The 27,815-nt window shown below is 44.3% G+C and overlaps 1 protein-coding gene and 1 long non-coding RNA gene across 4 annotated transcripts in view; one reads left to right on the top strand and one right to left on the bottom strand.

Annotated features, from left to right (window-relative positions):
- Positions 1 to 26,611, top strand: part of LOC127610823 (apoptosis-stimulating of p53 protein 2-like) — a 29,280-nt gene extending 2,669 nt beyond the window's left edge. The window contains exons 3-20 of one of the 3 annotated variants that reach the window (XM_052081271.1): positions 8,696 to 8,843; positions 9,454 to 9,567; positions 11,770 to 11,840; positions 12,691 to 12,792; positions 13,474 to 13,645; positions 13,776 to 13,957; positions 14,410 to 14,574; positions 15,944 to 15,991; positions 16,515 to 16,719; positions 18,249 to 18,338; positions 18,537 to 18,658; positions 18,749 to 19,115; positions 19,683 to 20,521; positions 22,067 to 22,204; positions 22,291 to 22,424; positions 23,421 to 23,587; positions 23,967 to 24,166; positions 24,686 to 26,611. In XM_052081271.1, the coding sequence (XP_051937231.1) occupies positions 8,696 to 8,843; positions 9,454 to 9,567; positions 11,770 to 11,840; positions 12,691 to 12,792; positions 13,474 to 13,645; positions 13,776 to 13,957; positions 14,410 to 14,574; positions 15,944 to 15,991; positions 16,515 to 16,719; positions 18,249 to 18,338; positions 18,537 to 18,658; positions 18,749 to 19,115; positions 19,683 to 20,521; positions 22,067 to 22,204; positions 22,291 to 22,424; positions 23,421 to 23,587; positions 23,967 to 24,166; positions 24,686 to 24,727 (3,306 nt within the window). In that variant the 3' untranslated portion in view covers positions 24,728 to 26,611. Of the gene's footprint in view, positions 1 to 8,695; positions 8,844 to 9,453; positions 9,568 to 11,769; positions 11,841 to 12,690; positions 12,793 to 13,470; positions 13,646 to 13,775; positions 13,958 to 14,409; positions 14,575 to 15,943; positions 15,992 to 16,514; positions 16,720 to 18,248; positions 18,339 to 18,536; positions 18,659 to 18,748; positions 19,116 to 19,682; positions 20,522 to 22,066; positions 22,205 to 22,290; positions 22,425 to 23,420; positions 23,588 to 23,966; positions 24,167 to 24,685 lie in introns of all 3 variants that reach the window. The other 2 variants (XM_052081270.1, XM_052081272.1) reach the window with 2 other exon arrangements.
- Positions 922 to 2,213, bottom strand: LOC127610827 (uncharacterized). Its single transcript, XR_007965044.1, has 2 exons — positions 2,070 to 2,213; positions 922 to 1,007 (listed from the first exon to the last, which is right to left on the bottom strand). It is a non-coding gene; the product is annotated as an uncharacterized LOC127610827 (long non-coding RNA).
- Positions 26,612 to 27,815: the final 1,204 nt, after the last annotated feature.

Raw genomic sequence — 27,815 nt, 5'->3', positions numbered from 1 at the left:
CCCAATTGGCAAATTTACAGAAGACAGAAACTGTTTTCAGCTAAAACAATAACATGTCTGTTTACAACGCTTTGAGTAAGAAAGCGTTTCAAGCCTCTTCAATCCCATACCATGAACTTAAACATGTCATACCACCACAGTTGGGAATCCAAACCAGGAGTGTCAATTTTCATTTGATAAGTTGTTGCTTTCTGTACGAGTCAGACTGGTGCCTTACCTCTTGGTGGTGGTTCACCAATACACTGAGAATGTTGACTAGCTCAACAACACCGTTAGGAAGTGCGTGTGAAACGGCACTGAGCAGCTTCTTCAAAAACGCTGACATTGTTGGCACATGGCTGCCATGTAGCGACCATTTTCACGCGCTGCAGCAGCATTTTTGCCGTGGTTTTATAAAGGGAATGCTGTCAATGGGCTCATTTATAAATATACATTTGGAGGTAAATATTGATTGTATGGACTAAGCTATGACAAGAACTAAAGTAGGGCTCAGTCACCCAACCTCTTCCTCATTCTTTACCCATTAAAAGGAGCAGCTTACTGTATAGAGCAGATAGAACACACTGTTGTAGCATATTTGTCCTTTTTTTGATACTTCATCAACACATCTCCGGTGTGTTATGTTGGTGGGAAAATGTGTGTGTGTGTTTGTCAGAAACCCGAGTGCGCCGTCTCTGCAGCCTTGACAGGCTTCGTTTTGGTGTTGTGTGGATGTTACGTAAGCATGTCGTCACTCGGATTGATCGACTGCAATGTTTTTGACTTGTACCTTCAGAGGAGGAGGTGTGAGACTGACTTATGGATTGCAAGGGGATATTGATGCTTTTGGTGTTTGTCAATATGTCGTCTCGGTGCTGACTGCCGCGGTGGTGTTCTCAGCATACAGCGACGCACTGGCGGGGTTTTTTGGGGGGGGGGGGGGGGCGGGGGGCTTGTGCTTGTCCAACTGCTTGTAGTACAGAATTTGGCGCCCGGGTGGTACAATTCCATAGGGCATTGTGGCGGCTCTGTATGAGGAAACACGAGAAACATGGAGGGAACTTGTCATTTTTGGTCCGTGTTCAGGTCTTAAAGCGTTAACCAGTCAGGCGATCGATCACTGCTGATCCTGCTTTCGAAGGATTGTTAAAAGCCGACAAAGCAAATGTCCTTAGATCAGTTCCTTACAAAACACCAGGCAAAAACCACTTCTCAGAGAGAACATGGACTAAAGGGGGCAAAAAAAGATGAGGACACAGTTAAAGGTTAAATGACCATTTTTATTCTTTATTCTTCATTTTTTTTAACATTTATTGTGCCAAAATCTAATTGCAGCATGTATTTGTTACATATTTTTATGCTTTAGGAAACATTTTTGTCAATTTTGGTTGCGTGGAATGAATTACGGCATTTGAATGGAAAAAGCGTCTCTACTTAAAAAGATTTCTCATGAAGAAATTTCTTCCAGAACCAATTAATTTTGTAAGTAGAGGTACCAATGTATACTGTTTTCCATTCAATGGCTGGAGATGAGACCTCTGACTAGGGCGATTGATTGAAATCGCACTGCCGGTCAGTGCAACCTCTACTGTAAAATTTCTGACCAAATCAAATTGGCATGAATCGCTTACCTTGTAACATTACTTGTGTGTGAATAACTTTTCATTATTTTATTTTATTTTTTGCTGTGCTTTGATGATGCTTTATGTAAAAACAGGCAGTGGCACGTTGTAACAGTTTCTTGATAATCTACAGTATGTCAGGCTTTAATCAGTCATCAAGGCAATTTGTAAGACACGCTGCCCCATTCTGTTTAGTTCATCACCACCTGATGGATGACAATGTAGACCAGGTTTCAGAGAGGACGAGAAGTCCATTTGGGTGGCGACTAACAGTCCCATCTGGGCGCTTTCTGCTGCCGTGCCTTTTTTGAAGGACTCATGATGACACATTGGAGCTGTGACAACTCTGAAAGCTGTGGCGGGGACAGCTGTGGCGGCCACCCAGGGAAACGCTGCTGCAGTGTCTCACCACCGAACAGTAATCGCATTCAGAGGTGACTCTTCGAGCGACTTGATTAATTCGCTTACCTCAGCTGGAAGTAAAAGTGTGCCATGAGCCCAATAAGATTACTCTCCAGAGGGATCTGCAAGGAGGTGACTTTTGCAGTTGCTCCCTGGTTTTTCCCCCTTCCAAGGCTTTCGACTGGATTTTCTGCATCCAAGTGTTATATACTGTAACAAAATATGGATGGAATTCGCACGGTCATACGTAAGCTACTGCGAACACGATTGACACCCACGAACCCAACACGCAGACTGGGTAACGGTTAGCCAGTTGACAGCCAGCCGCTAGCATGCGATTGTAACGGGCAATTCTTCAATCTGATTCACCGACTCCCATGTCACTCACCAGGCCTGGTCCCACCCTGATAAGCCACAACATCAGAATTGGAGCCTCAAGTGAACAACGTTTGATACCTGCACATATTTTTATATCATTGAAGAATCCACACGTTCAATCCTAGGTACATATTCATATATATATATATATATATTTTTTTTCACGTAGGGTTATAGAGTTTCTGAAAATGACTGGCACTGATTCAAAATACAAAGTCACATTTTATCCGATTAATCGGTAGAATAATCAATTATAAAGATTCTTCGGTAGCCCTGCAGATCTCTGGTGATTTTGTTTTTTTTGTTTTTCCTAGCGCTTCCTCTCTTGTGTCTGAAGTATTGAAGCAAAATGGTGGGTTGACATTCATTCATTCATTTTCCAAGCCGCTTGATCCTCACTGGGGTCGCGGGGGGTGCTGGAGCCTATCCCAGCTGTCTTCGGGCAGTAGGCGGGGGACACCCTGAATCGGTTGCCAGCCAATCGCAGGGCACACAGAAACGAACAACCATTCGCACTCACACCTAGGGACAATTTAGAGTGTTCAACCAGCCTGCCACGCATGTTTTAGGAATGTGGGAGGAAACCGGAACACCCGGAGAAAACCCACGCAGGCCCGGGGAGAACATGCAAACTCAAACACAGGGAGGCCGGAGCTGGAATCGAACCCGGTACCTCTGCACTGTGAAGCCGACGTGGACTACCGGGCCGCCCTGGGTTGACATCAACCCACAAATTAGTACGAGGCTCAGCAGACGGAACGCCGCCAGTCTGTAAGAGGCCATTGCTAGCCTCTAGCGTTGGCATTTAGTGTTGAAACTAATTGTCGCATCTAATTGTCCGATTGTGCCAGGCTGCTGCAAGTGTCGTTTGAAAGGGCTGGCTCCACCGTTGGCAGTAAAAGTTTACAGATGGGACTTTCGTAATTCACGTTGCTGGCAGAATAGCCAGGGTCTAGTCAGCCTCACCCTTCATTTAGTCAGTTGACATAGACTGCAGCCCCTGCGCCGTACGCCTACGATTAAGAGAAAATGCGTATCTGCATAAATCAATATTGTTCCTGATACTACAGTAAAAAGTTAACTTTCTCTTCCTATGTCCCAGTGAGTTGAATACAAAGAACTAATTGAGAGCACAAAAATGTAGCCCGGCACAGATCGACAGCCCGGATAGCTTATCTCACTTGGACCAGTTTCCAAATGCCAAATGAAGATAACAAATTCCTTCTTGCAGCGTTTTTTTTTTTGTCCTCCCTAGCCAGTGCCAATGTGGAATGCGAGAGGATGACCTTACATTTGCTGCTTACCCTGTTGTTGCAGAGTAACTCAATTACAGAGCCATCCCCTGTGGTCTGGCTGTCCCCCGCAAATAGGAAAGTGCCCCGTCAGAGAGGCTTCATCGCAATGTGCGACCAATCACGTTTGAACAGCGGTCTTCAGAGGCGAATTGACCCTGACAAGGAGAAAGAGGGCTTCAAGGCTTGACATGTGGATTGAGATTGATGCCGGCGCTTTTCAACCCACCTATGTTCGAACTGCAAATTCAAATGGCTTTCAAGTTACGGATCATAAATCATAAATCATTCGCCAACTGCATTACGTGCTTGCAACTATTGTTCTGCTGCGCATATCTGAATCATCAGCGTCAGACTGCTACACTCCTGCAGAGCGGGCGAGTATTTCCTCCCCCCGGCTGTGATTGGCTGTCGCTGTGGTGTTGATGTTTGAAACTCTGATCATCTCACAGTCAAATAGCTCTCTATATGAGACACAGTGGAACTCTGATGAATTCCTCAGAAGTCAGACACTCGTGCTGGCGGTATGCAAACAAGAAACGAAATTGCTTTTCAATCCATTGAAAATCTCGAATATTTACATACCTGCCCAGAAACGTGAAACGCAAAGAGAGGAGCGCTATTGTTTCTCGCGTCTGATTTGCTTATTTTATGAACCCTTTGTAGACTTGGCACAGCGCCTTCCACAACATTGCCTGGTCATGTGACCTTGTAGCAATAAACTATCGGCGGTTCGGATATGACCGAGAACATCCACAGTGTAGGCCCGTTCCATGATTAGGCTAAAATGCGCTATAATGAGCCACGTTCACGTGTCAATGTTAGCTAATTTGCACATTGATCACGTGACATGTTATCGAGTACCCAATTGAACGACGGGATGATCGGTAGAAAACTCTCGCATGAAAATATGCGCAGCCCTACTCGGAGACACACTTTTGGACAGTTGCCATATTTTTCAACTGCTCTTCGCCAGTTATTTGTTGATATGCGGCCCACATTCCATCACGATCAAACTGGTACACCCATATGGACAACAGAATCCCCCCAAAAGGATGTACGGAACCAAACCAAACTGTAGCCGACATGGCTTGACTGGCACCAAGCCCTGAACAATGACCCACGCTGACGCTTTCATTCACCACAAGCTCAATGTGACACAAAATGTTAGCTTTCCCTTTAGCAACCAAGAGAAACTGCTCTGGTGTCTTTCGTGTTCCTCTCACTCATTATCAGTTTAAAAAAAAAAAACAACAAAAATCTGCTTTGTAAGAACTTCACGAGAATGCACACTTGCAACATTAACAGTATTAATGATGCGTCAGCTGCTGGCACAGTCACTGCCCATAGAATTTCATCAAGCCCAGTTTAATCTTACCGTTGTGATAATGAGGCAGTATCCTTGTGAGAAGATTAAAAAAAAAATTTTTGTTATATATAGCAGATTAATTTAATCCCTGAGATGTGGTTGCAATGTATCGCAGCTCGACTTTAAGAGTATCTACCCCACTGATTTGAAGCCCACATGCACTCGCCGTGATTGTCAGTTTGTCATTTGGAAGCTGTCATAATCAGTCCAAAATGTTGGGAAATGAGTGCCGCATCTGCGATTATGTTAGAACTCTTATCACGTTCATAGTGATACATTCCGCTTCTTCGCTCGGTCTCAGGTCTTGCTTCCCGTATTTCTCAGTAGTCAGTTGTTTGGTTACCTAAGGCGGTGCGTTCCCGTAAGTTCTCCCGTTTGTTTTGATTGCGTCAGCCAGTTGAGGTTATTTTGTTTTTAAACGGGAACGTCCTGTTCAGATGAATGTTAACGTGAACATTCTTGGGCCAAGAGCAAATAAATGAAGAAACCATTTTAACATGTCATAAACTACGAATGGGGTCAACTTGTTAATCAGATGGATAATATTCAACAAGGATCAGGAGTCAACAGCTAACTTTAAATAAATTATTACGGATGACAGTACAAAGATTTACTCAACTGTGGCCCAAAATCCAAGGTACACATCGTGGGTTCCCTCCATCCACGCCTATTTTCTAGGAGCTAATCAACCAAACTTCCAAGCGTGCTGGTCTAACACCAAAATATTGCGGGTTTGCGTCTTGGTCACGGAGAATTGGCATCGCTGAAATTCAGAGAGATGTGGATGATTGTTCTGGCTTATTTGGTTATGCGCATACTGCACATGCCTGCAGTGCCCTGCGTCAAATATTGACTTGCTCAGTACAAATTCATTTTGGTCCTGGTACATTACCTTCAGTGCGGAGAGGAGTTGGCTTTTCTGCAGGCACCACCCCCCCCCCTCCCCCGCCGTGCCTCCTTTTACTGTTTTCTCACCCTCAACCCTCCCTTCCCCTCGCCGTCTTGTCTCTCCTTCACTCTCCAAATATTAACAGGGTCATTTGAATGCCCTACATTGCTGGGAAGTTTTGATGATGTCAGCTGCTCGGCTGTACCTGGAATCGCGAGTAAAGTCAATCCGACCGTGAGCGTAGAGCATTCGTCATGGTAACTAACCAACAATGGTGGTGAGCAAACGGGAGTAGGAAATGGTGGGTTTTGTCGGCATTCTCATGACCCGGCGTTGTTTATGGCTCTCTCGCCGGCTGTGTTACGCCTGATGACTCACTAACTGATTGGCATTATCAATGGGGAACCGGGGAGGAGGGGAAGGGGGTGGGGGGGCTTTTATCTGCATCCGAAGGGAGCAGAGCATTTTGGTTGTGTCATCCACTCACCTTTCGCTGTGGAAGACTTGGTGCTAGTTGCTAAGGAAACGTGACACCCCACCGCGTCACCGATCTACTTGAAGATGAAAAGGGGAGGATAAAGCCACTTAAGGCTGTGTCACATTTGCCCTTTCTTGCGGCGCAATTATAAAGGCAACCCCAATACTTTTGTTTCTGTCGAATAGCATTGGCCACCTTGCATACCCGCTCCCGTGAATCCTATTGTATGTGTGACCTGGCTGACCTGATGTGTTTCCATCGTGCCCCTCACCCCCTTCCCGTGGGCTGCAGCATACCGAGAATAGAAAACATTTAACAGCCCGATCCGGGTTTCTCAGGGAAAATGACGAAACACGATGGACCACTTCTCCATAGCAACAAAATATAAACCGGAGCCTGATGCAAGCGTGGCACTACATACACTGCTTTTACTTAAGCCTTATCAAAGCTTGCGAGTCCTACCGTGTGATCAGATGACATCTGAGAGCATATTCCTGTGTTGGTTCCAAAGCCTCTTAAGCATTAGATTAGACTAGATTCTGTTTTATTGTCAGGCCACGCCACTATTAAATGCAGTCTTAGCGGAAGTGTACAAAGCGTTTAAAATGCTAAGAAATGTACACAGAGAGCCTTTTTTTTAAAACAAGTGTAACAGCAGTGCAGTGTGAAATAAATGCATACATATGCATCCGTCAGTAGTTGCATAACTATATCGTGCGTGTGTATGCCTCTGCTCATGCTTATAGTTGCAGTCCACACATTTTATTTATTTTTTTTTATGTCGGGCCTACTTTAGGCTTGTTGTGTCGCGTTATGGATCACTTTGGATGGCCCTTCACTGCCTTTGACACATCTCTCTCGGCAGCCCTGTATTTTTGGATACGTGGCAAGTGCAAATGAAATTTACCAGACCATGTTAGAATGTGATCAGTTAACCAGTCATTGTCTTTAAACATGGTAAAGCAAAATGTGGCTCACTAGCTGAGGTTATTAAAAAAAAAAATTCTGAAAGAAATATTTAAATAAAAACACAGGCTGTTAGCTACCGTGATACTGTGCCTTAGCTCCTGGCGAGGCAGTGAACCGCCGTTATTTGCTAGCGGCGCGGTCTTAGCCCTGCTGAAATATGGCAAATAATTGACGTGCACCCGAATAGATACGTGGTTGCCTACTGATACCACAAGATGGCAGCAAAGCACCCTCTTCTATTAGACAAGACTACGGCATGAAGAAAGGAAGTTCTTTCCCCTCACTTCAGTGTGGTTCCTTGGCCCCAGGATGCCATCAGATTTTATGTGTGGGTTCACTGTACTCCACGGTCTCCACTTTGCTTCAGTGGCCCTCGTTGTCTTCTGAAACATATATTATTTATTTATTTTCCTTTGTTAGCGCGTCTCTTTCAAACTGATGTGTTCAAATTCCACTATTAAAGCAGAAAAACAGTTACCCCCAAATCGAGACACTAGGCCTTAGCTAAGCCGGCGAAATTGTCACAGTGGTGTCAACACTACTTAGCGGATGCATGGCACCGGGTGAAATGGAATTTTGGAAGCTGGCCTCTGATTTCTGTGTTGACACAGAGGAATGCACGCCAGCCTGCCGATACTGCTGTCAGTGAAGCAAAACACACACACAGAAATAAGATGCTTCCACATTGAACACCGGGTTCTTATGCTTCTGTAGTAGTACCTCGACTTGTAGAGGTTAACAAGTAGCACCTAGCGTGGCAAAGAAGCGCAAGGTTTAATATTTTCGTTTTTATTCCCATTTCCGGTTGAAGTTTAAACATAAAGGTACGATCGTTACGCATTTTTAACTAAGCCACATCATCTAGAAAATTCAGCTAGCTTAATTTTAACTCACGATTCAAAATTCCACAGACACGGTAGCAAAACTAGCATCAATATTTCGGTAGTCATAATGCTCGAGGCAGGGGATATTTGCGCACAAATCAGGGTGGAAACATGTACCTGGTGGCCAAGGCGCACACGAAAAGGATCACAATGTCATTAGCCATTGAAGCGTGAACTCATCATGTGTACCGCTTAATACTTTACCAAAGAGCACTGTTTTTCTAAAAAACAACAACAACAAAACACCCACACACTACTGTTGATTGTTGGGCTGGAACGGATTCAGGAAATTGCCATTCATTTCAGTTGGGAACGATGATTTGATATAGAAGTGTTTTGATGATGGTCAAGGAACAACTCAACTGGAAGGCACCACCGGGATTGTATGTGAACGTTTTTGTCTAATCTCACCTCTCTGTCTCTTTGCCCTCAGATGTTCCTGACTGTTTACCTCAGTAACAATGATCAGCATTTTACTGAGGTTCCCATCACTCCGGATACGCTATGTCGGGACGTGGTGGACTTGTGCAAGGAGGCGGGCGAGACCGACTGTCACCTGTCAGAAACGTGGCGCGGATCCGGTGAGCGTTACCTTCTTCATGTTGTTTCTGAGAAGGAGCCTAAAGGAATATTGGCGGTGCATTTGGCTGTATGGCAATTTGTTTTTTCGAGGCCTCTTCATGCTCTCAAATGCAAATGGATTCCATAATCTCCATGACAAACCCAAGCACACAGACCCCTTCGAGCATCTTAACCATTCCTGAGAAGCATTCCCATTTGGAACTGAAGGAGGTAGTTGCGTCTGTGTTGCCACGGTGACGCCGTGCCAATTATCATGTTTGGGGACTTGCGCAAGTAGCGTGAAGGGGGAACTGCTCCAAAAGCCATTTTGCAATGCAGAGCGTTCTCTCCTTTTTCGTCAGCGGGTTGACTGCGACGCGTTATGATATGAGGATATGAGAATGGCTTGAATCAATTGATACCCGAATGGGTAGTGAATGACTTGTCTCAAAATGGGCAACGGTAATTGACAGCACGTCAATCATATTCCCTGATGTCTTTTGAACCGTACACTGAAGACGCTGATGGCTTTGATTCTGTCACCATACTGAATGAATGTGACGTGTCGTTTATATGTGTTGACTTGGTGCTTCGCACCCAAGTTAACGTTACTTAACCTCTTTGTTGCAGAGCGAGCCGTAGGGGACGGAGAGCGGATGCTAGATGTGATCCAACGAAGGGGACAGCACAGGTCGGATGTGCGCTTCTTTCTGCGTCACACCCGGGCCCCAAATAGGGAATCTGGTAAGTGTGGCCACCCGACCTTTGTTTCTTAAACTCACAGAAGTATAAAATTACCAGTTTAATCCAGTAACGTCCCCCTCAAAAATATCTTATTTGAGTATCGATGGACACGGATCAAAAGTCTGTATCACAGCTGCCAAATGTAGAATATTTGTTCGATGACCACGCTTGTAACTCAAAACACTCACAGAAATGAATGGAAATACAGTTACACCATTCCAGCAGTAAATAAAAATATTGTCCTTTATAAAAACAGAGTAGGCGGCCCGGTAGTCCAGTGGTTAGCACGTCGGCTTCACAGTGCAGAGGTACCGGGTTCGATTCCAGCTCCGGCCTCCCTGTGTGGAGTTTGCATGTTCTCCCCAGGCCTGTGTGGGTTTTCTCCGGGTGCTCCGGTTTCCTCCCACATTCCAAAAACATGCATGGCAGGCTGATTGAACACTCAAAAATTGTCCCTGGGTATGAGTGTGAGTGTGGATGGTTGTTCGTTTCTGTGTGCCCTGCGATTGGCTGGCGACCGATTCAGGGTGTCCCCCGCCTACTGCCCGAAGTTAGCTGGGATAGGCTCCAGCACCCCCCGCGACCCTAGTGAGGATCAAGCGGCTCGGAAGATGAATGAATGAAAAACAGAGTAATGGCATACTTATATAGAATTAAGAGCAATAAAACAATGTTTACTTTTTTTAATTTTTTTTATTTTTTCTCCAATCAATGAAGAATGTGCTGCTTTTTATGGTCTATAGCCCCTGGTCACATCGGGGCAGTATAATATATGGATATCTATAAAGGATTGCTCAGTAATTGGCGGCATTAAAACTCATTCTTTGCAGAGGACGAAGAATGTATGCCTGTCAGTATTCTTATATTAACCGCATGTGTTTCTCCAAGGTGTGTTCAAAGATTCATTGCGCCCAGTGTTTCACCACGGATTTTATTAGCCCGTCTGTGGCTTCCGCATTATGCGTTTGTCACACACACCGTGTAGTTCTTTGTTTTATGCACATTTGACAGTGAACTGCAACTCGGAATGGCAGTAAAGGTTGTTTTTTTTTTTTTTTTTTTTTTAGGAATTGCACACCAGCTGCCAAGGCTTTGAGTTGTGGTCACTGCAAACATACAATGCTCGTATCTGAAATCCGTTCTCCCAAGTCAACGCAAAACATGGTCCAAAACATTGACATCGTATCCCCCAAATACTCTGAAGTGCGGTCACTCGCATCTCAAGGCACCACTTTACGATAGACTTGCTATTGTGTTCCCGTCTGAGCGCGATTTAGAACACAAGGGTCCCAGTCAAGTTGGCATAAGCTTGTTACCTTTCTGTTTTCCTTAAGAACGCCGAAAACCCGAGTATTTTTGGTGGTGTGCGATCCTCTCAGCCCGCAGTTGCGTAACTAAGCCCCTTCAGCCCCCTCACCACTCGAGTCTGGCCGAGAGATTAGACGCTTCTTTTCTCTTCCTGTTATCTTATCCTGTTATCTGAGCCCCTGTTATTTTCCCACAGTTTGGCTCAGTTCTCGCTTAGATTTATGACACTTGTCGCTTCATGCCTATTTTTTTTTTTCATTTTAAAGATAATTCTAGTCGATATGTTGTTGTCGGCGGTGTCATCTTTCCCAAACTAGATCTTGGATCATTTCCCTGGCTAAGCAGTTGAATACCAAGAAGGCAAGGAAGCAGAGATTCAGGAATGAAAACGTAATATTGGCTTTTATGTTTACCTGTCTGTCTATTTTACTATGTCAAGGGTCGTCCAAAGATATTATGCAAAGCCCCCCCCCCTCCCCACTCTTCAGCCGAAAAAAAAAAAAAAAATCTAACAACTTGTTCCGGCAGTCCAGAGCGTCCTCATCTCCCATGTAGGCGAAAGTATACTTGCTTGACACGCCCACCAACCACTCGGCTACGTATGACGTGAAATCCCGAGACTGCCAGTCACAAAGAATGCTCTTGTTTCCCCGAGGAGGGGGGGAGATCATTGAGCAGCAGCCAGCCTTTTTGGATTGCTTCCTATTGATGTGCATCTAGTACCGTACTGCCAGCAGCCGCGAGATAACAGAAAGGCGTGTGCGTTTCTGTGTGTGCACCCTGTGTTGTTAGGAGTGTCAGAGCTGCCTGTGAAGGGGAAGGCGCAATTACAGGGTTTTTTTTTTGTTTATGTACTCATGTCTGACTGGGTGTTCCACCATTTTACTCCCATAGGGGGGTCCAGAGGTTTAGAGCCAAAGAGAAGTGGCGCGAAAGGCCCCTCAGACAGAAGGATGGAGAATGGGGTGAGTACCTGAATTTCATTACTTTTTTTTAAAAACAATTAATCTCAATTTGTTCAAAAAATGTTGGATTGAAGACGATAAGAAGGACCTTGATCAGCAACTGTGGGAATTAACAAGTTGAATTATTAAATTGTCTGCATTAAAAAAAAAAAAAATAGATCTTAGAAAGCACTGGACTCATGTAGTCGTCCCTCATTGAAAGCACATTGGCTTTATTGACTTGCCATTCATTGTCTTTGAGCACATCATGTTCACATAAAGTATGTGACCCGATATCTCGTTTGATTCAACTATGTGACCCACAATCTCGTTTCCCTCTCATGTGCAACGAGGGAACTCATTAATCCCGAAAATAAATGCAAATTTGAAATGGAGTGGGGGGCGCGTGTACAAAGACTCGCTTGTTCATGCACTTAACCTCCAAGGTCTGCTTGACTTTCAAGTTGTTCCAATTCCATGAAAGAATACCAAAAGTTGTGCAAACGTTACCTTGAAAAACACTGCTCATGAATGAATGAATATTTTTATTGTCAATTGTCATGCATGGTTTTAAGTTGCATTTTTCGCATTCATCCCCCGTAACTGTCTTACAAGTTTAAATGGAATATGGGATAGGCTCCAGCACCCCCCGCGACCCTAGCGAGGATCAAGCGGCTTGGAAGATGAATGAATGAATGAATGTAAACACTTATTGGTTAATGACCTTTGATACATTTTTTTGACATTTGTTTTCCACTTTGCCCCGTGTACAAGAATTCAAAAGGTGTCATAAATTCAATGCCTCATTTTGACAGTGCAATGTTGATGGTCGCATAAACAACACCGCCTGGATTTTTCTTTTTTTTCCCAGGTGTCAACTCCTAGGATGGACATGACTCTAGCCGAGCTGCAAGAAATGGCAGCCAGGCAGCAGCAGCAAATCGAAGCCCAACAGCAACTCCTGGCTTCCAAGGTACAAACCGGCGCGAGAGAAGGAAGATGAAAGGCCAGACTGGGGCTGGTTGAGATGATTGGATATGGAGGATGAAGAGCTTAAGTGGCGGTAGAGGTGGTGGTGGCGGTGATAAAAGTAACAGTAACAGCAAGCGGATACGAAATAGTGAGAGGAGATTAAAGGAGGGAAAAAAAGAAAATGAAGATTTTAAGATAAGGAGGTTGTTCTTCACAGGTCGGAAGAATTGCTGCAGGTGATTTATTTTTATTTTTTTTAAAGAACCTGAGATGCCCGAGACACGTGCCTCATGCATTCTCATGAAACATGCGCCATGAGTCTTGTTCATGCTCTCAGACAAACCGGAGTAAGATCAAATAAAATGCAAGATTTTATACTACACCTTTGGATATTACTCCATTCCACGATGACTGATACCAGTTTTTTAAAAACGTTGTTTTTTTTTTAACAAACCTTATCAATTTTCGCTCAACCCGCCATTTCTGCAAAACTGCATCAGCCAAGGAATGTAAATTAAAGCGATCATTTGCGCTCACCTCAATTCGTTTTTAAAACTTGTAAATGCGTGAGTTGATCAATGCTTCTCGGTTTACTAGACCCCCCCCCCCTTTTTTTTAAATAAAATGCAAATATCTGTACTTGCAAGAGTGTGAGTGCCTTTGTCACCTGCGCCACCAGGAGCAGCGACTGCGCTACTTGAAGCAGCAGGAGCAGCGTCACCAGCAACAGGCCTCCGAGCAGGAGAAGCTGCAGCGCCTGCGTGACAACATCGAGAACCAGGAGGGTCGCCTCAAGAAGGTCCGAGCCCTCAAGGGCCAAGTTGAGCAGAAGCGCGTCAGCAATGGCAAGCTCGGTAAGCTCTCAAAAGCAGCAGATGTGTTGTCGTGCATCTTCTAATGTTTTTACATCAACGCGCCATGTCGGACATGGATTTAGAAACACAATTGGCTTATTTTTCCTCACCCTTCCTTTTTTGTGTGCAGTGGAGGAGATCGAGCAGATGAACAACCTCTTCCAGCAGAAGCAGAGAGAGCTGGTGATGGCCGCGTCCAAGGTGGAGGAGCTGAGCCGACAGCTGGACTTGCTCAAAAGCGGCAAAGTGGATAACTTCCATGACAACCAGAGCTCCGTGGCTGAACTGGACCGCCTCTACAAGGAGCTGCAGGTGTGTGCTTGGAAAGAAAAAGCAAGACAAAGCTTTGCCTTGTGCAGTAAATAATGACAAGCGAGAATAATTCCCACTAAGAGAATCATTTTCATATTTTTTGTCCGTATGGCTGCAAAGAAGCCCAGCGGAAGGCAATCATAAAGTCGCTTTGAACGATGCTAATGTTCAAATGACCATGTCTGTTCTAAGAACGGCGATTTATTAATGTGAATATAAACTAAAAAGAGAATATATGCCAGTGTTGGAGTAACTTGTTTGAAAATAAACGTGTCAATACTTTTGGTAGCTCAGAAGGAGAAAAAAAACTAGCAATCCTCCCCCCTTATTTATTTTTTTTAAAGTGTCATTCCATTTGCATTTTGAAATCAGTGAGGGAGAGAGAAAAAAAAATTAAGGCCATCTCCGTTAGGTTGAACTTCAGTGAGCCTGAACTCTTTTATGTTCGCCAGCTGAGGAACAAGCTCAACCAGGATCAAAACTCCAAACTGCAGCAGCAGCGCGAGAACCTGAACAAGCGCAACATGGAGGCGGCCGCCATGGACAAGAGGATCAGCGAGCTGCGCGATCGACTCTGGAAGAAGAAGGTGGCGCTGCAGCAGAAAGAGAACGTCCCTGTAAGAATGACTTGCATTACTCAGACGCCCTTGTACTCAAACGTTTATAAGGCAGAACACAACTTTCTTCTCTGTGTAAGACTCTGCCGTTTGCTCCACTCGTGTTCCACATCAGCTTTTCGGTTGAGTCCCATTTGGAGGACAACACTCGCCCGAGCATGCCAGTGAACTTAGAAGTGCCCTGCCGACATTGCAGACAAGCAGTAATGTCAGGGGAGATGTTATCTTCTGTGGTTTGCAACAGGAAAAGGGCGAGATTGATGATTTTTCCTTCAAGGGTACACAACATCTATTTTTGGGCGGGGGAAGAGGAAAACAAGTACCAGAGGAAAGGGATTGTTGGAGAAATGAACATGTTAAATGTATCCTCAATCATCACACAACTGTTTAGGGAAAGTGTGAAATAATAATTTTAAAAAATTATTATTATATATGTTTGTTTTTAAATAAAATATATATATTATATATTTTATTATAATTATTGTTTTAAATTCTGCCAAAATGTCATGATAGATGAATCTGAACCTTGTAGCTTCTAACATGTTGTGATATATTTTAGTTTTGTCAGTTGTTTTGCGTGTAGTCTAAACTGATGTGGCGATTTTTGAAGCGTAGGCAAGAAGACAATTTCAAATTTTCTAAAATTGATTTATTTTCAATCTTTTTTTTTAATGATTAAAATTATTCATAAATGTGCAACTGAGTGATTCTGCAATATAAGATAAGATAGCCTTTATTTGTCCCACACTGGGGAAATTTACAACCTCCAGCAGCAAGAATGTAGGTAGAAAGAAGAAAAAAAACAACGAACACCGTTCAATTAAGTGCAATATAAACACAAAATGGATAAATCGCAGTGCTATTTACAATTATAGAATATGAGTATTCTCGTATGGTTTGACTAAACACCAACATGACTTCACCGGACGGGAAACAAATGAACTTTTCTTTGATATGCTAATTTATTAGGATGCACCCGTTAGATTCCACTGAACCCTTCTAAAGTATTTTTCCCCCTTGAAAAACCCCATTTATTTTTTTGCAAGCACAATAAAATAGGAATAAAGTGTCTCATTAAGGCGGGAGGTCCAAAAAAGGTTCGTGCAAGGACGTGATTCACCGATCCTGCCTGGAATCACAATGAGTGGGCCTTTTTCACATCCACACAAAGACCTTCTCCATCCCAAGCTGCTCTCTCCTGACATAACACATCCAGCTCTCTAAAGCTAGCCTTTCTCAGTGAGTCACAGAGCCCAAGAGCAGGGGTAATACTTCATAGGAACTAAATACAAAGGCAGTGTTGGCTGCTCTTTTTTTTTTTTTTTAATTTTGAACTGCTGTTGCATGTTTGTGCTTTTGTTCTCCCAAGAATGGCTATCCCAGTAAAGAGAGGGCTTCAAAAGACACACATCCTCAGGTAATCAAAACTAGCGTCGGCAGGAACATCCGTTCCCTGTTTTTTCCTCTGATATCTGCAATTTGACTTTGCACAGGATTTGCTGGCTCTTAAAACAGAGCAGTGATAGGTGTAGTGTGTCAGTTCCGTCCAGCTTTTCAGGGATAGCGCATGCTGACACATTGATATTTTGGTGTTGGTGTACTAATCCACTCAAATTGAAAGGGTAGCGAGTCATGGCTGTGTATTGGGGCGAGAAAAACTAAGTCTGGGTGCTCGTAAACCCAAGATAGCACTGTAATTTTTTTTTCTTAAAATGAACAAATTGACAAAAGAATGCCACCTCCAGGCTGAATTTTAATGGCAGTCAACCTCGGCATGCTCGACACATTACTGTGCTTTTACCAAACCATTTCAAGCAGTCAGTGTCCATCTGATTTATGTTTTTTGGGTTCTAAAACCGTTTTGTTTTGGCTGTTCTCCCCTTCATACGGGATGTATGAATCCTAAATCATAATCGCATCTCTTATTTGCTGATCACCAGGTGCCTTCCGATGGCCCAGCCAGTCAACAACAGTCAGGTGGTCCGTCTCGTGTGGCAGCTGTCGGCCCGTACATCCAGTCATCCACGCTGCCTCGCGGTGGCTCGGGCAGACACGAACTGCTTGTAAAACCAGCCTACCCGGACGGCACCTCCACCTTGCCGACGCATGATCAGCAGGGAAAGCAGCAGGGAAAGGCCGGAACAGGTGAGCGAGCATGGGATATGTTGGCTTTAAAGACAAAACCACAATTTCCCGCTTTCTCATTTCCATCCGAAATAGCCTCTTAAAGAAGTGGAAAAATTATGGCCCGTTCTTTATTTTCAGGTTCTAAACCGCACACAGTAAATTAAAAAAAAAAGATGTGCAATTAGATCGTTCTGGAGGAGTCCATGTTGTAAAAATGGATATTTACACAGGAACATATTTAAATCTATGGATGACCTTGTCCCATCTGTCTGAAATAAAAAGATGCATTGGTAAAGAAATTTGCCCATCATCACTACCTTGTTAACTAGTTAAAAATCACATGGCTATAACAATGATAACAATGACGTAGTCAAGCCGACAAACCAACTTTTGGCATTTGACAAGATTGCGCTGCCCCCAGCAGGAGCAGAGAGGTGTGACGCTTCCAACACGTGTGACGTCACTCTGAGCTCAGAAGGTAGCGAGTTAACTGCTTGGTTTGCTGTGAGCTTCCCCCCCCGACCTGTTGATGTGGGCTGTGTTTTAAAAGAAAAGTCGTAATTAAATGCTCTTCGTACCGCTCTGATGATCTTGTTAAAAAATGTATATGCTGACCTATTATCTTTAATCAGTGCCGCAGAATCTTTAAAATCTATTTGCTCAATTAGCTTCCTCCTCTAATTAGCACTGAATGTGCCAACATAAACAGACATGGCATCTGTCAAGCCAAAGTTTACAGCTCCCTCTGAGAAAGGAGACTATATCAATCTCCCGTCCCCAAGCAGCCATTTTGTTGCCATCTACCAAGTTGTGGATTTGGATTTGGAAACTATTGACTTCTGTAGCATCTTAGGCACTTGCTATGACTAGCTAACGTTTACTGCGCTAATGCCATAATGTGTTTTTTTTTCTCTTTATTTTTGTTTGTTCCCTTTGGAATGCATCTTCCTCAGAAGCCATGTTTTTACTTGAGCCTTTGAAAGAACTTCGAGCCAAGAGAAAAGGTAGAGGGGAAAGAAAGTCTTGTTTGGTGTGCTCCTCACTAGCTTTCTGTCGAAATTTTATTTTTGTGAGTGGTGAAAAGATGACTTGATATTCTCACGCAATCTGTTTGTTGCGTGTTTCTCTTTTGACGAGTGCCTTTGAAGCGCACCCCCCACCCCTCACACGGCCCCCAAATACTAGTTTCCTTCCACTTGAATGGGTGAACTGCCTTTGTGTGGCTCAGATTATACCCAATGTGTTTGTATTTTTGAGAGAAAGTGTTTAGACTAATTAGATGGAAAGCTTCATGATTTATTAGAGTTAAATAGTCATGTTATCACTTTGTGCATTTCTTCACCAAGATATTGATAAGTCCCACCTTGCCCTATAGAAATGAACAGCAACACTGGAGGGAAAACCCCCTGACTCAGGAAAAATTGCAAACATTCAGTGCTAAGAAACAATGGGGCGTGGACGCGTGCTCAAAATTTAGTGTGCCGCCTCTTCTACGAACTGCCTTTCCAAATTATTTTATTCATTTTCTGCTCTTTTGTGTCTTTCAGGAAACCAGTCATCGAAACTGGAGTCCAACGGTCATGTTCCAGCTTCTTCAACGCTTCCACGAATGACATCTCACTCCCACAAAGACCAAGGTAACAATCTCCACTAGTACAAAGTAGGGCCGGAATAGTTTCTGTTTTTCTCGTTAAGCCGAGCAGTGAACAAAGAAATTGAATTTTATTCTAAGGTCTTACCACTGATGCCTACAAAACGGTGACCACCTTTCATCTTTAAATCGTATAGAGACATCATCATTGTTGTTGTTGTTTTTTTCCTGGTCTTGTGATTAGATGACACCGAGCCCAAAAGGGACAGGAAGGTGCGTCCATTTTCCATGTTTGAGCCAACCGAGGTTCCTGCCACCTCGCTTCGCAAAAACCAGAGCAGTGATGACTTGGTCAGAGATGCCCAAGTAAGAAGCAAAGCAAATATAACTTGCACCCTTTGCAAAAATACATTGTCACACTCTGCCCTAACTGGTTTCACCTTCTTGCCATCTTAGTCTGCTCCCAAGGCGCCAGTTAAAGTCCCACCGCCCGTGCCTACCAAGCCAAAAGGCCCAAATGTCATCCCATACGGCAAACAGGGCCTCAACACAGGCACCTTCCCGAAAGCGAAGCCACACAGCAGCCAGCCCCATCCTGGCCACGCCCACGTGCCTCTCACGCCCTCCCAGAGCCAGACGCTCCCCCTGCCTCCAAAGCAGGACCCTCCGCCTGCAGCTACCGTGCGGCCTTTCACCCCGGAGCTGCCTTCCTCCAAGCCGCAGACCCTCGCCGCCAGCTCCATCTACTCCATGTACACCCAGCAGGCTGGCATCCAGGGGGCCCTCAGCAGGTCTCAGAGCCGCACCAACGGCTTTGTCAGTGGTAAGCCTGTCACCAAAAACATGTGACATACCAAAAAAAAATGAAAAACAGTTATGCAATTTAGGGCGGCAAACTGGGTTGCATTTTGCATCCCACGATGCAGTTGATGGTAGTTAAACATGTCATTGTTCTTGTCAGAAGCAGCTTTCACGCAAAACATGGTCATGATACCCTGACTGACCGCTAGTCAAATAACAAGCGTTCATGTTCTACAGACAAGTTAGAGAAAAAGAGAAATATCCATGTGCAACACATTTTTCTCTAGATTCATACAAGTGTTTACATTTTCAAATGAATCACTTCCTAGAAAATCGCAATGTCCCCTCATGTGGTCCTGTAAGGGCTCCCTGGTGCCCACGGGCAGCATATTGGTGACCCCTGATTTGGATTCTTCAATAAACATGTATTCATTGTCCATTTGAGAGGAGCGAGGAGGAAGGAAGGTGGGCGGTGTACCACTGGTTGCCAGCCAATCATGTGGCACTCGAGGAAATATATTGAGGGGTGCATTCAGGGACTTGCCTTTGCACGACTGATAATCACTAACACCAGATGTTTTATTTGCAGTGTATGGAAAGCCGGTGATTCCCAGCGGAGGCTCCCAACACCCAGAGAACCCCTACCTGGACCGTCGCTCCCCGGCGCTTGAATCCGAGGTGGACCACGGAGCCAACCACACGGGCCCTAGCCCATCTGAGGGCGGCCAACCGGAGACGGAGCGCATCCCGCGACCCCTCAGCCCCACCAAGCTGCTCCCGTTCATTTCCAACCCCTACCGGCACCAGAGCGACGGCGACCTGGAGGCCCTCAGGAAGAAGCTCTACAACGCTCCCAGGCCCCTGAAGAAGCGCAGCTCTATCACGGAGCCTGAGGGACCCGCGGGGCCCAATATCCAGAAGCTCCTCTATCAGAAAACCACTCTGGCCGCCATGGAGACCACCGTGATCACGCCGGGCACTCCCACCCTTCCAGGTGAAGCAGAGAAGGGGGCGGAGGTACCTATGAAGCCATACCTTCCGGGCCCCTCGAACAACACAGAGAACCACCCGTCGGATGCACCCATCGAGGGGCCGCAGTTCCCAGGCGGGAACGTTCACGTTCCAGCTCCCGCTGAACAAAGCAGGCCGCCCTCCGCCATCCTGGCCGCAGAACACATCGTCCCGCCTCCTCCTCCGTCACACCCGGCCCCTCGCCCCGGAGATGCGCTCTTCCCACCACCGCCACCCCCCGCCAGTCTGGATGACCCGCTGCCCAACCTCCCCCCTCCACCTCCGGAGGGCTTCCTGGAAGAGTTCCCACCGTACCCGCCGCCACCGTACCCCAGTGGAGCAGAGCAGGACAGCCTGGGAGAGGACACCTTTAACATGAAAGCGCCCGAAGTCACTGGGCAGGTTGCTCTGCCCCCGGTAAGAACCAACACGCGTCTCTGAAATGCACCCCCTAAATCTTTGGTTTGAATCCCTTATTTGATTTTTGGCCTCAACCCCCGATTTTAAATCGTAACGCTGCCCTGGAACATTACTTTAAAACCCCAACCATTGCTTGAAACTATGGCCGATCATTTGAAAGCCCTGACTGACCTTGGTGTGTGTTGAGATCTTGGCTTGAAAACACTACTTTGAGACAATAAGTAGGCCTCAACCACTGACTAATTGACGCCCAATTCTAAACCTCCACCGTGGCTTGTAGCCCTAATTTGAAACCCTGTTGTTTGCGTGAACTCTTGACTCACACATTCATTCATCTTCCGTACCGCTTCATCCTCACGGGGGATGCTGGAGCCTATCCCAGCTGTCTCCGGGCAGTAGGCGGGGGACACCCTGAATCGGTTGCCAGCCAATCGCAGGGCACACAGAGACAAACAACCATCCGCGCTCACACTCACACCTAGGGACAATTTAGAGTGTTCAATCAGCCTGCCATGCATATTTTTGGAATGTGGGAATGTGGGAGGAAACCGGAGCACCCGGAGAAAACCCACGCAGGCCCGGGGAGAACATGCAAACTCCACACAGGGAGGCCGGAGCTGGAATCGAACCCGGTACCTCTGCACTGTGAAGCCGACGTGCTAACCACTGGGCTGCCCGGCCGCCCACTGACTCACACATAAACTTCTAATTTGAAACCCTTAACCAATTTGAAGCCCCAATTCGAAATATTGACCCGCGGTTGAAACACGAAATCTTGACTTGAAACCTGACCACGGGTTTCAGTCTCCGTTTAAAACACTACCCTTCGCTTGAAACCCTAAGCCCAGCTCGAGACCCCGTTTGGAAATCCAAACTGTTTCATAAAACTCTGGCCCTTGCTCAAAATCCTAATTTGAAACCCTGACCCAAACTCCAATTTGAGATCCTAATGGGAAAACCTAATCAAGGTTTACATAACCGAAAACTAAATTCATGATATAAATAACTTGTTTTTTAAAATAACTCCAGGTTTGTTGGTTTCTCAAAATGTTGTTGAGTCATCTGTCACGAGCTGGGTCAACGTTATATAATTAGATAATCCCCATCAAACAGTGCTATTGTTTCTTGGAAAAACACTCCTTGTTCTACTTGGACAAAGTCGAGGTTCAGCCTACTTTTCTCCCAGATTTCCACACTCCGCCTTATTTGCTAAGACACCCTGTGTGTTAAATATAAACCCCCCAGTTTACACGTCCTTGCGATCCTACCGCCAGGAGGAGTATTTGTGTTGGTTTTACCCCACCAAAAAGCGACCAATTACAAATCACTGTTGCGGGCTTCGTCTCGACCCTTGCCCTCGCTTTTCTTTGTCCGGCTAATCAGGTTGCGTAACGCTCAATTAAAAGAGGCGAAGTTGTTTCTTTCAGCTCGGCTTCAATTGTGCAAAAATCACGTACCGCCCTCCTCCTCTTAGTTAAGCGCGAACGCGGCGTAGAGAGGTCGCCTCGCAGTGGACTCATTGCTGCGTTCGTTTCTGAACAGGGCAAAAGGACCAACCTGCGCAAGCTAGGCTCGGAACGGATTGACCACAACATGAGAGTCAAGTTCAACCCGTTGGCCCTGCTGCTAGACTCATCTCTGGAGGGCGAGTTCGATTTGGTGCAGAGAATTATCTATGAGGTAAATGCTCAAACCCAAAATGTCTGTGTTTGGGGTTCACACTTTGCCTGAATGTTTTCCTTCCCCCCCTTTGGCGCCGCGCTCAGGTGGAGGATCCCAGCCAGCCCAACGACGAAGGCATCACCGCGCTACACAACGCCGTGTGCGCCGGACACACGGAGATTGTCAAGTTTCTCGTCCAGTACGGTGTCAACGTCAACGCCGCAGACAGCGACGGATGGTGAGTTATTACAGCTCATGAAGATCAAATCAGATTTCCAATTTGAATACATTTTCTCCCAGATTTTATAGAAATCAAGTAGCAGATTAGAAAAATATTGTTCTGGGTGCTGGGGGGGTCTCTTCAGGGATTTGCTTTATTCCTCCTGATACCAAATGAGCTTTGATACTGTCAATTTCTCAGCAATCACATGTAATTCCACCTCCACAAAATTTAAATGTAAAAAAATATATATATATTTTTTCAAAACCGATAGGTATACATCATCATTAAGATTTCCATTTTATCTGTGAAATTAAGATCCTTTATTTGTCCCGCAATGGGGAAATTACAATCAGAATTCAGAAAGGAAAACTCTGGGTGGGGAGAGGGGAAAAAAAATGTCAAATTCGTCAATGGTACCTTGACTTCATTTAATTTTGCTCATTTGAATTCATTGAAATATCATTAATCAATTTCACCCTTCCCCAAAACACAGATTTTCTTTGTGTTTTAATGAAGAGAGAAATAGTGCTGTATGAACATAAAAAAAAAGTCGGAAAAAATAACTAAATAAAACCGTTTGGGTTTTTAAAAAATATTTTGCGATAGGTAGTGTTGAATTTTTTGTTGGATTTGTACCTTTTTAACGGCGTGGCATCTGGTTCCTGTGAGCTGTCGAATTTTTTTAATTTATTTATTTTTTAACATCTTTTACGTTAGCGTTGGTTACTGCGGCTTTCCCTACTGCCATATACAAGGATCTTAGGGTACTTATAGTTGGCTTCAGTTTTTTTCCCCACCCCCCACTTCACTGAAGCGGCAGCATTTTTTTAAGCTTGCCTGTACTCAAATTTTGTCCAACTACATAAAGCAACTGTCCATAACTTGTAAACATCGTACGTTGGTGCACCTCTATCAGTCAACCACACACACACACAAAACTTGAATACATACAAACATTGTGTTGCTTTCCCCACAATTTCTGACCCAGTCTCTCTTCTTCTCGGAGCGCAGGACGCCTCTCCACTGCGCGGCCTCCTGCAACAACGTTCAGGTGTGCAAGTTCCTGGTGGAGTCGGCCGCCGCCGTCTTCAACACCACATACAGCGACATGCAGACAGCAGCCGACAAGTGCGAAGAGATGGAGGAAGGTTACACCCAGTGCTCCCAGTTTCTCTACGGTCAGTTGGAAATTCATTTTTTGGTTGACTGGCCCGCAATACAGAGAGGACCACATCATTTATTATAATCATATTGTATGTGCAGCAACATCCACAGGCAGAGGACACAACGAAAGAGAAATAACGATTGCAAATTTTAAACACCAAAATATTAAACAAAACCATAAAATGAAAGTCTGATAGCTTTATGCTAACATATAATGAAAAATGGCATAGACGGATGGGCTAATGAAAATGAACAGTATGGTAATTACAAACCCTCAAAACAAACTGCTACCTTGGATACACATGAAGCCACCAAAAAAAAAATAAACATGACTTAAAGTTGTATAGGTTGGTTTGTCCAGGGGCTCATTTTTATGTGTACCTCTCCCTGCAGGCGTTCAGGAGAAGATGGGCATCATGAACAGGGGTGTTGTTTATGCCCTGTGGGACTTCACTGGCGAGAATCCCGACGAGCTGTCCTTCCGCGAGGGTGACTGCATGACCATCGTCCGCAGGGAGGACGAGGATGAAATCGAGTGGTGGTGGGCACGCCTGGGAGACAATGAGGGCTACATTCCCCGCAACCTACTTGGGGTAAGACAAAATATTGAGCCCCTGAAGCCGGTTTTGCTCAGCATCATAAAATTCAGGAGGTGTGTTTGTCTAAATAGAAGTGAAGAAGAGAATAAAAGTCTCAAGAAGCCATGCCCAGAAGAGGCACAGGAAGTTGTTTGGTTTTGTTTCAAAGCATCCCTGTATGAGTATTTGTTTCCCAAAACGGTTTCATCAGCACTCTTTGGATTCAGGTGTTAAATTTCAAAAGCAATTCCAGTTTTGCTGAGCAACATGAAATTTTTGAGTAGACCCACAAAAAAGTCTAAAGAAACTATGCCCAAATTGGCACAGGAATTTGGCCATTTTATTTTGAAGTCTCTCTTGGGAATGTTTTGCCAGATTTGGAAAAGGTATTAAAAATGCTTTGAAGCACATGGGATGTCAGCTATTTTAGGTCAAAGCAGGCACAATGGGGGAACAAAATGCGGGTTGGGAGGTCTTGCTCGTCATTTTGTTGCATTGTTATTAATACTTGGTGTCATCTTTTGCCTTTTGCAGCTGTATCCGCGAATAAAGCCACGACAGAGAAGCCTCGCCTAAGGATTCCTGCACATTTCAACATCAGCACACTAACAAACACACTCAGACACTACTCGGTATCTGTCTTTCGGTTAGAATTTCAAGATCTCAGGCTGAAGGACTCACAAAAAGACATAGAAGTGGATGTCGTCGTCTTATATGGGTCAGACACCTGTGGAGAATTTGGCCATCAGCTCCACTGAAACACTGAACATTTTAAAGTTTAGAGCCCAATGTCACTGAAGTTTTTGTGAGTGGTGTACACACACACACACACACACACACACACACACACACACACAATCCGGGAAAAGAAGGAAACTGCTGCAATGAAGGAACACTAAAGCAGAGGTGGGGAAGCCTGCAGCACCATATGGGCCAGTTAGAGAAAATACCCCCGCCGAGGACCTGTTGGGGGGGGAAAAAAAGTTCAACATGTCGTATTTGTTCATAATTTCAGTAAGGCCCGGCGAGGAATTTTTAATTTTTTTTTTAAGACTCCCCACCCATGCGCAAAAATGAAGGATCAAATAATAAACACCTTTTAGCCCAACTGTGGCACTTTTCTCCACACTAACGGCATTTCTGGCCCAGTTCCACATTTTGAAAAATATATAACGGTATATCACTATTTTCTGAAGTCCCAAAAATGACCAAAACTGTAGATGTAAACACATCAACACACATGTTTTTTGTTGTTGTTGTTGTTTTTTTTTTTAACTACACGGCTGTTATGTTCAGTACAGTTGAATGCGTCAAATGCTCAGTTACCATGACAATCTTAAAGCAGAGGCTTGTTTCTTGTGTACCTTGCCTCTCTTTGGATATCCGCGCTGGAGATCTAAAGTCTCCTTTGCAAGGGGGGAGGGCGAATCTCTGTAAAATTATATTCATTGCTGTTCATCACGTGGCCGATGACGCCGCAAAGCCTTTGAGCATTTGTTTGATATCCAGCTTAAGATCCTTGCACTAGTATGCTCTTTATCCTCAAGAGTCACACAGTCCAACACACTAGGCTAGTAGAACGGCTAACTCCTTCCTTCCACTGCTTTGGAATATTTCTGCATAGTCGTAAGATGGCTACACACTAGTAGGACTGCTTGGCATACTTGTAGGACAACTAGTAAGGGAAAAGCTGTGCACTAGTTGTGACATGCTAGTTGCTAGCATGGGAAACGATTTGAGCTCACGTTCACTTATTGGGGATATCGCCTCAATGCTGAAATAACTTCTCATAAAACAGTTGGATAATCACTTGAAGGCACTAATAAGCCAAAAGTCAACCTGCTAGTACACTGAATTGGCTTACTAGTGAGGGTAGAGAGCATACTAGTACCTGGACATTGAATAAATGCTCACACAGATTTCCCACATAGCCATTTAAGCATTTATTCAATGTCCTTGGTATCCAACCTAAACTCAATGTACAAGTAGTACAGTCACACTACCATTTGTTCTGAATTGTCTGAACTAGTGAGGACAAAGTGTAGTGGATATCCTTAATATTTAATAAATGCTCAAAAAGCTTTCCATAGCCCTTGTGCTTTGGCTGAAATGCCACCACTACTTGTATCATTGTGCTTCTTGGTCGCAAACGAGTGATTGGATGCCGCAGCTGGGACGTAAAAAGAAGACGACTCCCAATGCTCTAACATTCCCCCCGCTCTTAAAGTAATGTATAGTGACTACCACAAAACCGGAGTTAAGATGACTTCACATGTTTTCCTAATTGGACTGTTTTCTCAGCCAAATCTCACAGAATCGAACTGGCATACTTACTACATGCATATCTCACAGTGCAAGATGTATTTATTTTTGTCACCACTGTTTCCTTATGCTGTCTCAATATAATCTCAAATGTACTGTAGTATTTTCAACATTTATAATAAAATACTTTGTACCACGCCATGCCTTCTGTCTCCTTCAAAACTTGCTCATTAAGTATCAAGACGGATTTACCTCATCAGCAAATTCAGATTCAGAAAACTTTATTTATACCCATGGGGCAATTAGAGTTGTGTGAGAGCGGCTTATTGTAGAGACAGTCAAAGCAAAGGAAAAACAGGATGAGAGTAGGGCTGTAGGCTTAGCTCTAGTATTGCACAGTGGAAACGGTATTTCTTTTGTCTGTAGGCTTGAAAAGGGCCATAGGTGGAATGCGCAACAATAGATTCCCAATGAGCTCGACTGAGCCGTTTTTTTTTAAGTACGTTAATTGTGCAATACTGACTCATCAAGCCCATAGGCAAACTTGGCTACATTGGTTCCCATAATAGCTGATCTAGCGCCTTGCAAAGCCACAGTAATTACCAACATCAATAATGTATCAGTTGGGAATGTGTCCGAGGATTTTTTTGTTTTTAATCCCAGTTTTATGGACTTTCTTGCAATTCAAAATATTTTCATATCGCTACCCAGTACAGGTCAAAGTCCGTCCAGCAGATGCCACTGTTGTACCATTTAGCGATGTTTGGCATAAACTGAAACGAATACAGTACTGTATACTGTACAGTATTAATGATAATATTTACATTGATAGCATGTAATAAAGGACAAATATTTTGTTACTAGGATTCATTTTTATTTTTTGATGACTTTTCAATTTCACTCATTTACAATAGAAAACATAGTTACTTGTTCTTTTATTGTTTTTGACTTGGTTATTGTTTACTGTTTCAGTCTCTTGTGTTTTACGTTCGTTTTATTTTTAATGAACAGTACTTTTTTGAGGTACGATTGTATTCTAAAGAGCTCTATAGTGGTTCTCAATGTGTGGTTAGCAAGCTCTCTAGCGGTATGTAGAAGAACCACTGAATTAAATGTTCAAACTGCATAATGTTGCGTTTTTTAATACATTTGTTTATTTCAGTTGTAGTTAAAATTTAGACACAATGATTTAGCATTTTTTGGGGTTTTGCCTTTTTATTGATTGCCAGTTCAAGGTTGGTCATCATGGTGGTACTAAGTGGAGTTTTTTTTAATTTTTATTTTATTTTTGAGACGGTAGCCTACGTGAAAACTGAGTAACAATCATTTATTTTGGAGTGTATAGCCTGTAGTTCTGCAAGTGTCCTCCTGGTGACACTGCTGCCCCTCCCACTAAGGTTTA

Source organism: Hippocampus zosterae, chromosome 11 (assembly GCF_025434085.1).
Source record: "Hippocampus zosterae strain Florida chromosome 11, ASM2543408v3, whole genome shotgun sequence".
In the NCBI taxonomy this organism is placed as follows: Eukaryota; Metazoa; Chordata; class Actinopteri; order Syngnathiformes; family Syngnathidae; genus Hippocampus; species Hippocampus zosterae.
The sequence above is the reverse complement of the archived record's forward strand: the minus strand, read 5'-3'. Positions and strand labels throughout refer to the sequence as shown.